Source organism: Salmo salar, chromosome ssa09, assembly GCF_905237065.1.
Source record: "Salmo salar chromosome ssa09, Ssal_v3.1, whole genome shotgun sequence".
Classification (NCBI taxonomy): domain Eukaryota; kingdom Metazoa; phylum Chordata; class Actinopteri; order Salmoniformes; family Salmonidae; genus Salmo; species Salmo salar.
The window spans coordinates 107,838,745-107,855,309 of record NC_059450.1 but is presented as its reverse complement, the minus strand read 5'-3'; the positions used below and the strand labels follow the sequence as shown (position 1 = coordinate 107,855,309).

The 16,565-nt window shown below is 43.7% G+C and overlaps 1 protein-coding gene across 1 annotated transcript; it reads right to left on the bottom strand.

Annotated features, from left to right (window-relative positions):
• On the bottom strand, positions 1–13,562 carry LOC106612333 (phytanoyl-CoA dioxygenase domain-containing protein 1). The gene is made up of 7 exons (XM_014213382.2): positions 13,420–13,562; positions 12,398–12,597; positions 11,352–11,649; positions 3,087–3,178; positions 2,481–2,620; positions 1,947–2,051; positions 1–1,461 (listed from the first exon to the last, which is right to left on the bottom strand). The coding sequence occupies exons 2-7, from the start codon at positions 12,525–12,527 to the stop codon at positions 1,378–1,380; spliced, it is 849 nt and encodes a 282-aa protein (XP_014068857.1). The 5' UTR covers positions 12,528–12,597; positions 13,420–13,562; the 3' UTR covers positions 1–1,377.
• Between the last annotated feature and the right edge of the window lie 3,003 nt (positions 13,563–16,565).

The window sequence follows — 16,565 nt, the reverse complement described above, 5'->3', positions numbered from 1 at the left end:
TATAGTGAGAAGGTTTATTCAACACGTAAATCACAATAAGACACATTAAGATCTGATAAAGCATGACGTCCCAGATACATTAGGTTACATGTTGATACAGCATTTCATTTGTCCTCCATTCACATTTTATACATGTTATTATTATCATTATCAATGCACTAAAATAACAGGTCAGCTCAGGTCAGGTTCAGAGTGGCTTGCCTTTTTGTTCACTCTACAGAAACAGGAGATGGACTCCTGCCCTATGGGCCGTTCTGGTTCACTCTACAGAAACAGGAGATGGACTCCTGCCCTATGGGCCGTTCTGGTTCACTCTACAGAAACAGGAGATGGACTCCTGCCCTATGGGCCATTCTGGTTCACTCTACAGAAACAGGAGATGGACTCCTGCCCTAAGGGCCGTTCTGGTTGATCCTACAGAAACAGGAGATGGACTCCAGTCCAACCCAGTCCAACCCAGACTGACCCAGATACAGTGAGCTCCACCAGTATTGGGACAGTGACACATGCTGTGTTGTTCTGGCTCTGTACTCCAGCATTTTGAATGTATGGTTCATCACACTTCTACATGGATGTTACCATGACTACATATAGTCCTGAATGAATAGGGAATCATGATGAGGGAGAAAGTTAGATGCACAAATCATACAGCGAAAACATGCTAACCTCTCACCATTACAATAACAGGGGAGGTTAGCATTTGATATCATACCCCAAGACATGCTAACCTCTCACCATTACAATAATAGGGGAGGTTAGCATTGTATATCATACCCCCAAGACATGCTAACCTCTCACCATTACAATAACAGGGGAGGTTAGCATTTTAAATCATACCCCCAAGACATGCTAACCTCTCACCATTACAATAACAGGGGAGGTTAGCATTTTGTATCAAAGTCATCAAGGTGAATACAGCAGTAATTCATCAAGGTGAATACAGCAGTAAGTCATCAAGGTGAATATAGCAGTAAGTCATACAGGTGAACACAGCAGTAAGTCATACAGGTGAACACAGCAGTAAGTCATACAGGTGAACACAGCAGTAAGTCATACAGGTGAACACAGCAGTAAGTCGTCAAGGTGAATACAGCAGTAAGTCATCAAGGTGAACACAGCAGTAAGTCATACAGGTGAACACAGCAGTAAGTCATACAGGTGAACACAGCAGTAAGTCATCAAAGTGAATACAGCAGTAAGTCATCAAGGTGAATACAGCAGTAAGTCATCAAGGTGAATACAGCAGTAAGTCATCAAGGTGAACACAGCAGTAAGTCATCAAGGTGAATACAGCATCATTAGGTTCCTCTAGGTAGCAGACAGTAATACAGTAATGCGATCAGTATGGATATGGTTGTAGTTGTGGTGTAAGGCTCATCACAGCAAGGTGGAGAAGTGATTGAACTGGTCTGATCCACTGGCCATCACAGTAGCATGGAAATGCCTGGGACGGTCTGGGTCCTGCAGAGAGAGAGAGAGAGAGAGAGAAACACAGTGGTCAGGTATGATTTGATCCTGGTCTCTGCAAAAGCACTGGAAATGAGTTTCCATCTATTTCCAAAGGCATAATAAGGCAACAGGCCTCCAATTCGACAGATAACCTTCAGAAAAAGAGAGGTCACTACAGTAGACACAGGTAGAGACATATCTACAGTAGTTCTCACATGTATAGGGTAGATACTGGTAGAGACATATCTACAATAGTTCTCACCTGTATAGGGTAGACACAGGTAGAGACATATCTACAGTAGTTCTCACCTGTATAGGGTAGATACAGGTAAAGACATATCTACAGTAGTTCTCACCTGTATAGGGTAGATACAGGTAGAGACATATCTACAGTAGTTCTCACCTGTATAGGGTAGACACAGGTAGAGACATATCTACAGTAGTTCTCACCTGTATAGAGTACACACAGGTAGAGCCATATCTACAGTAGTTCTCACCTGTACAGGGTAGGCACAGGTAGGGATGTATCGGATCACGAAGCCACAGCGTCTCTTCTGGGATGTGTTGGGGTCGCTGGCGTGGACCAGGAACCCATCATGGATCTGATTTGGTTAACATCAACATCAAGTCACAATCCCAAATGGAACCTTAATTCTTATTCTTTGTACAGCACTATTAGTGAGAAACATAATATAGTTGTAGAAGAATAGAGAAAGCCCAGTGTATTTCCCAGTAATTCAGAATGTCCAGTAGGACTTGGGGTGGGGAGCTCCCAGTAATACAGAATGTCCAGTAGGACTTGGGATGGGGAGCTTCCTGTAATACAGAATGTACAGTAGGACTTGGGTTTGGAGCTCCCTGTAATACAGAATGTCCAGCAGGACTTGGGATGGGGAGCTCCCTGTAATACGGAATGTCCAGTTGGACTTGGGATGGGGAGCTCCCTGTAATACAGAATGTCCAGTAGGACTTGGGATGAGGAGCTCCCAGTAATACAGAACGTCCAGAAGGACTAAGTAAGTGTGACTTACAGACATCTGCCCAGCCAGCAGGGGGCAGAGTAGAGCGCTGTCCGTTTGCACCAGCTCCTCAGGGATCTCCTGGTTGACTGACAGCATGTTGCCGGGGCGGGAGGCGAGTTGGTGGGGCAGCAGGCCAGAGCAGTGGCTTCCTGGAGGAGGAGGGAGGGAGAGGGGAGGGGAGAGGAGGAGAGAGGCGAGGCGAGGTGAGGAGAGGAGAGGAGTGGTGAAGAGAGAGGAAGGAGAGAGGAGAGGAGAGGAGAGGAGAGGAGAGGAGAGGAGAGGAGAGGAGAGGAGAGGAGAGGAGAGGAGAGGAGAGGAGAGGAGAGGAGAGGAGAGGAGAGGAGAGGGAACACTTTACTAACCACACAGACTCTAGTCTTCTTTATGTCTATGAAAGGACACCTTATTACAGCCACTTACTGCAGTCATGTAATGCTAGAATGACAGAAAGAGGTTTTCAGAACATTAACTGAACCTGGCTAAATGCAGCTAAGTATTTTGAGGAGACATTTAAGTACTTATTTATCTAGCTGTGGCACCAATTAGAACTGAACTGTCCGTTTCTGTAAACTAAATGATTTGGTGAATTTTAGGTGGTCAGGGGAGCTACAGTACCTGGGATGACCTTCAGGGCTCCGCTTTCTGCCAGTGAGTCGTCTAGAGCCAGCCACACAGACAGGACTGGACCCCCAGCTATTCCCCAGTACCTGGATGAATCAGACAGCTGGTGAGTAAATACTTGTTATTACTCAAAACGCTTACTGCATAACTGACTGTAGAAGTAGTAGTTGTAGTCATAGTAGGAGGAGCACTGTAGTACTGTAGTAGTTGGAGTGGTATTGTGATAGTAGTAGTAGGAGCAGTAGTAGTAGTGGTAGTAGTAGTAGTACTGTAGTAGTATGAGTGGTATTGTGATAGTAGCAGTAGTAGTAGTAGTAGTAGCTGTAGCATTGTAGTAGTAGGAGTAGTAGGAGTAGGAGTAGTAGGAGTAGTAGGAGTAGGAGTAGTAGGAGTAGTAGTGGTAGTAGTAGTAGCAGTAGTAGTAGTAGCAGTAGTAGTAGTAGTAGGAGTAGTAAGAGTATTAGGAGTAGTAGTAGTAGTAAGAGTAGGAGTTGTAGTAGTAGTAGCAGGAGTAGTAGTAGTAGTAGTAGTAGGAGTAGTAGTATTAGGAGTAGTAGGAGAAGCAGTAGGAGTAGTAGTGGTAGGAGTAGTAGTAGTAGTAGTAGCAGGAGTATTAGGAGTAGTAGTAGCAGGAGTGGTAGTAGTAGTTGTATTAGTAGAAGTAGTGGTAGTAGGAGTAGTAGTAGTAGGAGTAGGAGTAGTTGGAGTAGGAGTTGGAGTAGGAATAGTAGTTGTAGCAGTAGTAGTAGTAGGAGTGGTAGTAGTAGTGGTTATAGTAGCAGGAGTAGTAGTAGTAGTAGGAGTAGGAGTAGTAGTAGTAGTAGTAGGAGGAGTCGTAGTAGTAGTAGTAGTAGTAGTAGTGTGAGGAGTCGTAGTAGTAGTAGTAGTAGTAGTAGTAGTAGTAGTAGTAGTAGTAGTAGGAATAGTAGTAGTAGGATTAGTAGGAGTAGTAGTAGCAGTAGTAGTAGTAGTAGTAGTAGTAGTAGTAGTAGGGAGTAGTAAGAGTAGTAGGAGTAGTAGTAGTAGTAGCTGTAGTATTGTAGTAGTAGTAGTCGGAATAGTAGTAGGAGTAGTAGGAGGAGTAGGAGTAGGAGTAGTAGGAGTAGGAGTAGTAGGAGTAGTAGAAGTAGGAGTAGTAATAGTAGTAGTACTAGTAGAAGGAGTAGTAGTAGTAGTAATAGTAGGAGTTGTAGTAGTAGTAGCAGGAGTAGTAGTATTAGGAGTAGTAGGAGAAGCAGTAGGAGTAGTAGTAGTAGGAGTAGTAGGAGTAGTAGTAGCAGGATTAGTAGGAGTAGTAGTAGCAGTAGTAGTAGTAGTAGTAGTAGGAGTAGTAGGAGCAGTAGTAGTAGTAATAGAAGGTGTAGTAGTAGTAGCAGGAGTAGTAGTAGTAGTAGCAGTTCGAGAAGTAGTAAGAGTAGTAGTAGTAGTAGTAGTAGTAGTAGGAGGAGGAGGAGTAGTACTAGTAGTAGTAGTAGTAGTGGTAGGAGTAGTAGTAGGAGTAGTAGTAGTAGGAGTAGTAGGAGTAGTAGTAGTAGTAGTAGTAGGAGTGGTATTGTGATAGTAGGAGTAGTAGTAGTAGGAGTGGTAGAAGGAGTAGTAGTAGTAGTAGTAGTAGGAGTGGTATTGTGATAGTAGTAGTAGTAGGAATTGTAGTATTAGTGGTAGGAGTAGGAATAGGAGTAGTAGTAGTAGTAGTAGTAGGAGTAGTAGTAGTAGTAGTCATAGGAGTAGTAGTAGTAGTAGGAGTGATATTGTGATTGTAGTAGTGGTAGTATTAGGAGTAGTAGTAGTAGGAGTAGTAGTAGTAGGAGTAGTAGAAGGAGTAGTAGTAGTAGTTATAGTTGGAGTGGTATTGTGATAGTAGTAGTAGTAGTAATACTATGAGTAGTATTATTAGGAGTAGTAGGAGAAGCAGTAGTAGGAGTAGTAGGAGTAGTAGTAGCAGGAGTAGTAGTCGGAGTAGTAGAAGTAGTGGTTATAGTAGCAGGAGTAGTAGTAGGAGTAGGTGTAGTAGTAGTAATAGTTGTAGTAGTAGTAGTAGTAGTAGTAGGTATAGTAGTAGTAGGATTAGTTGGTGTAGTAGTAGCAGGAGTAGTAGTAGTAGTAGTAGGAATAGTAGGAGTAGTAGTAGTAGTAGGAGTAGTAGTAGTAGGAGTAGTAGGAGTAGGAGTAGTAGTAGTAGGAGTAGTAGTAGTAGGAGTAGCAGTAGTAGTAGAAGGAGTAGTAGTAGTAGTGGTTATAGTAGCAGGAGTAGTAGTAGTAGTAGTAGTAGTAGTAGTAGTAGGAGTCGTAGTCATAGTAGGAGTAGGGAGTAGTAGTAGTAGTAGTAGTAGTAGTAGTAGGAATAGTAGTAGTAGGATTAGTAGGTGTAGTAGTAGCAGTAGTAGTAGTAATAGTAGTAGTAGGAGTAGTAGGAGCAGTAGTAGTAGTAGTAGTCGTAGGAGTAGTAGTAGTAGTAGGAGTGTTATTGTGATAGTAGTAGTAGTAGGAGTAGTAGTATTAGGAGTAGTAGGAGTAGTAGTAGTAGTAGTAGTAGTAGTAGTAGTAGTAGTAGTGGTAGTAGTAGTAGTAGCATTGTAGTACTACTGTAGTAGTTGTAGTGACAGTACTACAAGCGGTATTGTTAGGATGAAACAGAGGTCACCAAGCGCAACATAGCTTCAGCGTGTAAATCAGCTAGAATGATGTGTCGGCATCGATGAATTGTCTCTGGCCCCCTCCCAGTTAGGGGGAGTGATGAGCTCCACAGCAGTCTCACAACTCAATCGCTGGTTGAAAACTGTTTTCTGCCCCTCCAAAAAGATAGAATTTGTAGATAATTTGCCCTCTTTCTGGGACTCACCCACAAACAGGACCAAGCCTGGCCTGTTGAGGAGTGACGGACTCCATCCTAGCTGGAGGGGTGCTCTCATCTTATCTACGAACATAGACAGGGCTCTAACTCCTCTAGCTCCACAATGAAATAGGGTGCAGGCCAGGCACCAGGCTGTTAGCCAGCCTGCCAGCTTAGTGGTGTCTGCCACTAGCACAGTCAGCGTAGTCAGCTCAGCTTTCCCCATTGAGCCTGTGTCTGTGCCTCGATCTAGGTTGGGCAAAATTAAAGATGGCGGTGTTCGCTTTAGCAATCTAACTAGTATAAAGACCTCCTCCATCCCTGCCATTATTGAAAGAGATTGTGATACCTCACATCTCAAAATAGGATTACTCACTTCAAAGGCAGTTATAGTCAATTAACTAATCACTGATCATAATCTTGATGTGATTGGCCTGACTGAAACATGGCTTAAGCCTGATGAATTTACTGTGTTAAATGAGGCCTCACCCCCTGGTTACACTAGTGACCATATCCCCCGCGCATCCCGCAAAGGCGGAGGTGTTGCTAACATTTATGATAGCAAATTTAAATTTACCAACAAAAAAAACAACAACAACGTTTTCGTCTTTTGAGCTTCTAGTCATGAAAATAATGCAGCCTACTCAATCACTTTTTATAGCTACTGTTTACAGGCCTCCTGGGCCATATGCAGCGTTCCTCACTGAGTTAACCTGAATTTCTATCGGACCTTGTAATCATCGCAGATAATATTCACATTTTTGGTGACTTTAATATTCAAATGGAAAAGGCCACAGACCCACTCCAAAAGGCTTTCGGAGCCATCATCGACTCAGTGGGTTTTGTCCAACATGTCTCTGGACCTACTCACCGCCACAGTCATACTCTGGACCTAGTTTTGTCCCATGGAATAAATGTTGTGGATCTTAATGTTTTTCCTCATAATCTTGGACTATCAGACCACCATTTTATTACGTTCGCAATCGCAACAAATAATCTGCTCAGACCCCAACCAAGAAGCATTAAAAGTCGTGCTATAAATTCTCAGACAACCCAAAGATTCCTTGATGCCCTTCCAGACTCCCTCTGCCTACCCAAGGACGTCAGAGGACAATAATCAGTTAACCACCTAACCAAGGAACTCAATTTAACCTTGCGCAATACCCTAGATGCAGTTGCACCCTTAAAAACTAAAAACATTTGTCAGAAGAAACTAGCTCCCTGGTATACAGAAAATACATGAGCTCTGAAGCAAGCTTCCAGAAAATTGGAATGGAAATGGCGCCACACAAAACTGGAAGTGTCCGACTAGCTTGGAAAGACAGTACCGTGCAGTATCGAAGAGCCCTCACTGCTGCTCGATCATCCTATTTTTCCAACTTAATTGAGGAAAATAAGAACAATCCGAAATTTCTTTTTGATACTGTCGCAAAGTTAACTAAAAAGCAGCATTCCCCAAGAGAGGATGGCTCTCACTTCAGCAGTGATGAATTCATGAACTTCTTTGAGGAAAAGATCATGATCATTACAAAGCAAATTACGGACTCCTCTTTAAATCTGCGTATTCCTCCAAAGCTCCGTTGTCCTGAGTCTGCACAACCCTGCCAGGACCTAGGATCAAGGGAGACACTAAAGTGTTTTAGTACTATATCTCTTGACACAATGATGAAAATAATCATGGCCTCTAAACCTTCAAGCTGCATACTGGACCCTATTCAAACTAAACTACTGAAAGAGCTGCTTTCTGTGCTTGGCCCTCCTATGTTGAACATAATAAACGGCTCTCTATCCACCGTATGTGTACCAAACTCACTAAAAGTGGCAGTATTAAAGCCTCTCTTGAAAAAGCCAAATCTTGACCCAGAAATTATAAAAAACTATCGGCCTATATCGAATCTTCCATTCCTCTCCAAAAAATTTGAAAAAGCTGTTGCGCAGCAACTCACTGCCTTCCTGAAGACAAACAATGTACACGAAACGCTTCAGTCTGGTTTTAGACCCCATCATAGCACTGAGACTGCACTTGTGAAGGTGGTAAATGACCTTTTAATGACATCAGACCGAGGTTCTGCGTCTGTCCTCATGCTCCTAGATCTTAGTGCTGCTTTTCATACCATCGATCACCACATTCTTTTGGAGAGATTGGAAACCCAATTTGGTCAACATGGACAAGTTCTGGCCTGGTTTAGGTCTTATCTGTCGGAAAGATATCAGTTTGTCTCTGTGAATGGTTTGTCCTCTGACAATCAACTGTAAATTTCGGTGTTCCTCAAGGTTCCGTTTTAGGACCACTATTGTTTTCACTATATATTTTATCTCTTGGGGATGTCATTCGAAAACATAATATTAAATTTCACTGCTATGCGGATGACACACAGCTGTACATTTCAATGAAACATGGTGAAGCCCCAAAATTGCCCTCGCTAGAAGCCTGTGTTTCAGACATAAGGAAGTGGATGGCTGCAAACTTTCTACTCTTAAACTCGGACAAAACAGAGATGCTTGTTCTAGGTCCCAAGAAACAAAGAGATCTTCTGTTGAATCTGACAATTAATCTGGATGGTTGTACAGTCGTCTCAAATAAAACTGTGAAGGACCTCGGCGTTACTCTGGACCCTGATCTCTCTTTTGAAGAACATATCAAGACTGTTTCAAGGACAGCTTTTTTCCATCTACGTAACATTGCAAAAATCAGAAACTTTCTGCCCAAAAATGACGCAGAAAAATTAATCCATGCCTTTGTTACTTCTAGGTTGGACTACTGCAATGCTCTACTTTCCGGCTACCCGGATAAAGCACTAAATAAACTTCAGTTAGTGCTAAATACGGCTGCTAGAATCCTGACTGGAACCAAAACATTTGATCATATTACTCCAGTGCTAGCCTCCCTACACTGGCTTCCTGTTAAGGCAAGGGCTGATTTCAAGGTTTTACTGCTAACCTACAAAGCATTACATGGGCTTGCTCCTACCTATCTTTCCGATTTGGTCCTGCCATACATACCTACACGTACGCTACGGTCACAAGACGCGGGCCTCCTAATTGTTCCTAGAATTTCTAAGCAAACAGCTGGAGGCAGGGCTTTCTCCTATAGAGCTAAATTTTTATGGAATAGTCTGCCTACCCATGTGAGAGACGCAGACTCAGTCTCAACCTTTAAGTCTTTACTGAAGACACATCTCTTCAGTAGGTCCTATGATTAAGTGTAGTCTGGCCCAGGGGTGTGAAGGTGAATGGAAAGGCTGGAGCAACGAACCGCCCTTGCTGTCTCTGCCTGGCCGGTTCCCCTCTTTCCACTGGGATTCTCTGCCTTTAGCCCTATTACGGGGGCTGAGTTACTGGCTTACTGGTGTTCTTCCATGCCGTCCCTGGGAGGGGTGCGTCACTTGAGTGGGTTGAGTCACTGACGTGGTCTTCCTGTCTGGGTTGGCGCCCCCCCTTGGGCTGTGTCGTGGTGGAGATCTTTGTGGGCTATACTCGGCCTTTACCCGGGATGGTATGTTGGTGGTTGGAGATATCCCTCCAGTGGTGTGGAGGCTGTGCTTTGGCAAAGTGGGTGGGGTTATATCCTACCTGTTTGGCCCTGTCTGGGGGTTTCATCGGATGGGGCCACAGTGTCTCCTGACCCCTCCTGTCTCAGCCTCCAGTATTTATGCTGCAGTAGTTTATGTGTCGGGGGGCTAGGGTCAGTCTGTCACATCTGGATTATTTCTCTTGTCTTTTCCGGTGTCCTGTGTGAATTTAAATATGCTCTCTCTAATTCTCTCTTTCTCTTTCTTTCTTTCTCTCTCTCGGAGGACCTGAGCCCTAGGACCATGCCTCAGGACTACCTGGCTTGATGACTCCTTGCTGTCCCCAGTGCACCTGGCCGTGCTGCTGCTCCAGTTCCAACTGTTCTGCCTGCAGCTATGGAACCCTGACCTGTTCACCGGACGTGCTACCTGTCCCAGACCTGTTGTCCCAGACCTGCTGGAACCCTGACCTATTCACCGGACGTGCTACCTGTCCCAGACCAGCTGTTTTCAACTCTATAGAGACAGCAGGAGCGGTAGAGATACTCTCATAGATCAGTTATGAAAAAGCCAACTGACACTTACTCTTGTGTTACTGACTTGTTGCACCCTCGACAACTACTATGATTATCATTATTTGACAATGCTGGTCATTTATGAACATTTGAACATCTAGGCCATGTGCTGTTATAATCTCCACCCGGCACAGCCAGAAGAGGACTGGCCACCCCTCATAGCCTGGTTCCTCTCTAGGTTTCTTCCTAGGTTTTCTAGGGAGTTTTTCCTAGCCACCGTGCTTCTACACCTGCATTGCTTGCTGTTTGGGGTTTTAGGCTGGGTTTCTGTACAGCACTTTGAGATATCAGCTGATGTAAGAAGGGCTATATAAATAAATTTGATTGGATTTGAAATTTAATTAGTAGGAGTAGTAGGAGTAGGATTAGTAGTAATAGCAGTAGTAAGAGTAGTAGTAGTAGTAGTAGTAGTAGTAGTAGTAGGAGTAGTAGTAGCAGGAGTAGGAGTAGTAGTAGGAGTAGTGGTAGTAGTAGGAGTAGTAGTAGGAGTAGTAGGAGCAGTAGTAACAGGAGTAGTAGTAATAGTAGTCGTAGTAGTAGTAGTAGTAGTAGTAGGAGTAGTAGTAGTAGGAGTAGTAGTAGTAGGAGTAGTAGGAGTAGTAGCAGGAGTAGGAGTAGTAGTAGTAGTAGGAGGAGTATTAGGAGTCATAGTAGTAGTAGTAGGAGTAGTAGGAGTAGTAGTAGCAGGAGTAGTAGTAGTAGTAGTAGTAGGAGTAGTAGTAGTAGTAGTAGTAGTAGTAGGAGTAGTAGTAGTAGTAGTAGTAGTAGGAGGAGTAGTAGCAGTCATAGTTGTAGGAGTGGTATTGTGATAGTAGGAGTAGTAGTAGGAGGAGTAGTAGTAGCAGGAGTAGTCTTAGGAGTAGTAGTAGTAGGAGTGGTATTGTGATAGTAGTAGTAGGAGTAGTAGTAGTAGTAGGAGTAGTAGTAGTAGGAGTGGTAGTAGGAGAAGTAGTAGTAGTAGTAGTAGGAGTAGTAGTAGTAAAAGTAGTAGTAGTAGTAGTAGTAGGAGTAGTAGTAGCAGCAGTAGTAGTAGTAGAAGTAGGAGTAGTAGTAGTAGGAGTAGTAGTAGTAGTAGGAGTAGTAGTAGCAGGAGTAGGAGTCGTATTGTGATAGTAGTAGCAGTAGGAGTAGTAGTAGGAGTAGTAGGAGTAGTAGTGGTAGTAGTAGTAGTAGCATTGTAGTACTACTGTAGTAGTTGTAGTGACAGTACTACAAGCGGTATTGTTAGCGGTAGCAGTACTGTAGTAGTATTTTACTATTTTTGAGGTGCTTTGTAACTGACAGTAGTATTAGTATTGTAATACTATTGTAGCTGTAGAAGTATTAGTAATATACTCACCTCATATCCTGGTGCCAGGCCACGAAGGGCAGCCCAGTCTCATTCTGTTGGTCCGTCTCTAATGACCTCACTTCCTCCTCACTGGTCAGAGTGATGGCATCATTTCCTGCCTGTGTGGCTGTGGGGTGGGGTGTGGGGGATGTTGGGTACTTGCAGATGAAGCGTGAGTCTAGCAAGATGACATCAGAGCCCAGGATGGACTGTACCACCTGTAGGATGTGGGGGTGTTTGGCCAGGCCCATCACCCAGGGGTACTGCAGGTGCACGTTGTGGAGACTGTACTGGGTGTACTCCTCACCTGAAGTCAGGTAGACACAGGTAGATATCATTCAATACAGGTAGATATCATTCAATACTGGTATATACAGGTAGATATCATTCAATACAGGTAGATATCATTCAATACAGGTAGATATCATTCAATACAGGTAGATACAGGTAGGTATCATTCAATACAGGTAGATATCATTCAATACAGGTAGATAGAGGTAGATATCATTCAATACAGGTAGATACAGGTAGTATATCATTCAATACAGGTAGGTTTCATTCAATACAGGTAGATATCATTCTAATGAGGTATATACAGATAGATATCATTCAATACAGGTAGATACAGATATATATCATTCAATACAGGTAGACACATGTAGATATCATTCAATACAAGTAGATATCATTCAATACAGGTAGACAGAGTTAGATATCATTCAATACAGGTAGATATCATTCAATTCAGGTAGACAGATGAAGATTACATTCAATAGATTCCATATTAAGTACATTTTTAACCTTATAAAGGTTATCTGCCCCTGAACAAGGCAGTTAAGCCTCTGTTTCTAGGCCGTCGTTGTAAATTTAGAATTTGTTCTTAACTGACTTGCCTAGTTAAATAAAGGTAAAATAAAATAAAGATATTATCATGGTGATATTACAGACGTTTTGACCTCTAACCTAACCCCCCCTCACCCTCCCTCCCTCCCTCCCTCCCTCCCTCCCTCCCTCCCTCCCTCCCTCCCTCCCTCCCTCCCTCCCCCTCCACTCACCGAACTCTCTCTCCAGGTGGTTGAAGGCCTGTCTGGCCTCCCTCAGCTCTGTGTCGTCTAGGACCGGTACAGCAGAGAGGAATCCCTGCTGGTTGTAACGTTCCTTCATCTGACACGTTGACACACTCATCTCTGGGTTGGCTGCTGTACACACCAGTCCTTACTGTGTCAACTCCACTGGATGAAGGCTGTTTTATAACCTGGAAAGAAAGAGAGAGTGGGTGAGAGAGAGAATAGAGAGACAAAGCGAGTGTGTCTTTGAGTTGTGCCCAGGCCTTAAACAGTCGTCCTAACATAGGTATTTCTGTTTATCCTCTTAAACCTCAGCTTCTCTCTCTCCATTGCTTCTCTCTCTCTCTCTCTCTCTCTCTCTCTCTCTCTCTCTCCATTGCTTCTCTCTCTCTCTCTCTCTCTCTCTCTCTCTCTCTCCTCCTTCTGGTATTCCCGTCACATGTATTTTGGGTTGTTTATGGAGTCCGGCCGTACCTCTGTCAGAAGAGGTGCTGCTTGATCAGCTTTTTCAGCTTAATGGGAAAACCACATTCTGGTGGCTGAGTTAGTCATTACATGAGACAGGGGGTCTCATGTTAACCAGAGAATAGGATGAGCATTTATCTGATGGCTCTGTTAGTCCCTGTCTTAAACACACACACACACACACACACACACACACACACACACACACACACACACACACACACACACACACACACACACACACACACACACACACACACACACACACACACACACACACACCTCCTCTGCCCTGTGCTGCCCTCAGTGTGAGTGAACTGTAATTGTCTTGTTTGTGTGTCCAGGTTCCAGTGTTTGTCAAGGAAGGTACATGTTATTACTGCAGTCATCATGGAATTACCATCTCACCACAGATAGACAAGTTAAACAACCTGGTTAAATGTGTTTTAACATGTTCATATTTATGAGAAAATGAGAGAGAGAGAGAGGTTAAAGCCCATAAAAGCATACCAAAGTCTTAAATAATGATTTGCTCTCCTCCATACCTCTGTCTGCTTCTGCCGGAGTCTCAGAGGTCTCCGTCTGTCTGGACGGTGGTCTGATGTGTGGATGGTGGTCACAGCAGAGGCTCTGTAGGTCAGTATGAAACTGTGGTAGTAGAAGTCTTGGTGATGTGGAGTCCTCAACCTGTGTGATGTCTTATATATGGTCCTGCCAGGAGGGCTGAGCCACAAGTGGAAACTACAGATGTTTATCATCCAGAATGACAGTACAGGTGAAAGGCTGAGCCATGGTGACATTCCCTAGGTCATATTCATCATCATTCAGACCCAGTTCATTAGCAGGAAGTACAAACTCTTTGAATTTCCACCTCTGATCAGTTGACAGTAATCTGACATTCTTAAGACACAGTCGTGTGTGAAACGTACACAAAGACACTTTGTCCAAAACATACAGCGTACTTTACTGTAGATGGTACACAGAGCTGGATACTGGCTTCTCCTGCTATAGCCCATCTACTGGTCAGTGGATTTCAGAGACAGACACTCATCTAAACACATCTCATCACTTCATTATCACACGGTGATGCTCTGGGAGTCTGTGTGAAGTGAACTCACTGTTGTCAGGGCAACTTTCACATTTATAAGGAAGGGTTGTTGATAAATACCAACTCAGTGTAGTATTTCCCATCATCACAATCTTATTGTTTATTCTGCTTCCTCCTGAACTTGGTTCTTAAAAAAGGAACATTGTTAATTAAGAAGGTGACACATCCATGAATGAATGACATTTCCCTTTTACCTGGAAAATAAACAAAACGCTGTGAATTTCCGCTCCCATCAGGTGAGTGATGTGACAATACAATAAGGAGAGATTTTAAAGGAGGAGGTGTTGAGACAAACACTTCATAATATCAAGGAAGACTGTACAGGTGTAGAGTTCATCATGTGGCTCCTCTCATCAGGTGACAGTCATGTGACATTCTTAACCTCTTTGGGCTAGGGGGCAGTATTTTCACGTCCAGATGAAAAGCATGCCCAAAGTAAACTGCCTGTTACTCAGGCCCATAAGCTAGGAAATGCATATAATTGGTAGATTTGGATAGAAAACACGCTAAAGTTTCTGAAACTGTTAAAATGATGTCTGTGAGTATAACAGAACTGATATGGCAGGCGAAACCCCGAGGACAAACCATCCCAAAACTAAAAAGATTTCAGCTTACCTCTATTTTCAATGTCTAGTACTATAATTATAAGCCCCTGTCCTCCCAAATTGCAGTTCCTAGGGCTTCCACTAGATGTCAAGAGTCTTTAGAAAGAGTTTCATGTTGGTTTTTGGAAAAATGTCCCAGAAATTGTAGTTTTTCTAGGTGGCTCCCATTTTGGCTTGTAGTGTTTCCTTGTATGTATCTTGACGGAGGGAAAGTGAGTGGATTTTCTGACTGAAGCGTGCCAGCTAAACTGAGTTTTTATGGATGTAAAGATGGACATTATCGAACAAAAGGACCATTTGTGATGTAACTGGGACCTTTTGGAGTGCCAACAGAAGAAGATCATCAAAGGTAAGGCATTTTTTATATCGCTATTTCTGACTTTCGTGTCGCACCTCCCTGGTTGAAAATGATTTGTTATGCATTTGTATGATGGGGCGCTGTCCTCAGATAATTGCATGGTTTGCTTTTGCCGTAAAGTCTTTTTGAAATCTTACACGGCGACTGGATTAACAACAAGTTAAGCTTTAATTTGATGTATTGAACTTGTGATTTCATGAACGTTTTATATTTATGGTAATTTAATTTGAATTTGGCGCTCTGCTATTTCACCGGATGTTGTCGAGGGGTAGCGGAACGTCTAGCCGTAACAGGTTTTAAGATGCAGTAAGGTTTGGAACGTACACAGACACTTGGAAACCAATGTGCCAAACTTATCCTTTCTGCCCAAAGCTGACCCCTATGGATACTAAATTAAGCAAACCACCCAGACCTAACCCTGCTAGATATGGCAGTCTGGTGTTGTGCACACGGTGCGCTGTCTAGGGACTTAACCCTGTCCCAGCCATTAGCAACCTGTGGGTTACACTGGGAGCAGTGACATCCAAGTGATAAAACCATCACATAAGTTTCTGACAGCTGTATAAAACTTGAGCACACAGGCGTGCAGTCTCCGATACAGGATGACACCTTTCCAACAAATCAATTTGTAAAATTTCTGCCCTGTTTGAGCTGCCCCGGTCAACTGTCAGTGCTGTTATTGTGAATTGGAAACATCTAGGAGCAACAACGGCTCAGCGGCGAAGTGGTAGGCCACACAAGCTCACAGAACGGGAGTTCCAAGTGCTGAAGTGCATAGTGCATAAAAATAGTCTGTCCTCGGTAACACTCACTACGGAGTTCCAACCTGCCACTGGAAGCAACGTCAGCACAAGAACTGTTCGTTTCCATGGCCGAGCAGCCGCATACAAACTTAAGATCACCCTGCGCAATGCCAAGTGTCGGCTGGAGTGGTGTAAAGCTCGCCGTCATTGGAATCTTTAGCAGTGGAAACACGTTCTCTGGAGTGATGAATCACCCTTCACCATATGGCAGACGAATGTGGGTTTAGCAGATGCCAAGAGAATGCTACCTGCCCCAATGCATAGTGCCAACTGTAAAGTTTGATGGAGGAGGAAAGATGGTATGTGGCTGTTTTTCATGGTTCAGGCTAGGCCTTTAGCTCCAGTGAAGGGAAATCTTAACGCTACAGATTCTGTGCTTCCAACTTTGAGGCCACAGTTTGGGGAAGGCCCTTTCCTGTTTCAGCATGACAATGCCCCTTCCCACAAAGTGAGGTTCGTTACAGAAATGGTTTATCAAGATCCATGTGAAAGAACTTGACTGGCCTGCATAGAGCCCTGACCTCAACCCCATTGAACACCTTTGGGATTAATTGGAACGCTGTCTGTGAGCCAGGCCTAATTGATTGGAAGCAAGTTCCTGCAGCAATGTTCCAACATCTTGTGGAAAGCCTTCCCAGAAGAGTGGAGGCTGTTATAGCAGCAAAGTGGGGACCAACTCCATACTAATGCCCATGCTTTTGGAAAGAGATGTTCGACGAGCAGGTGTCCACATACTTTCATTGTAGCTCCTATAGTAAACCCTTTAAACAATGGCCAAGATGCAGCAAGACAGTGTGGCTTGGCAGGGTCGTGTTTC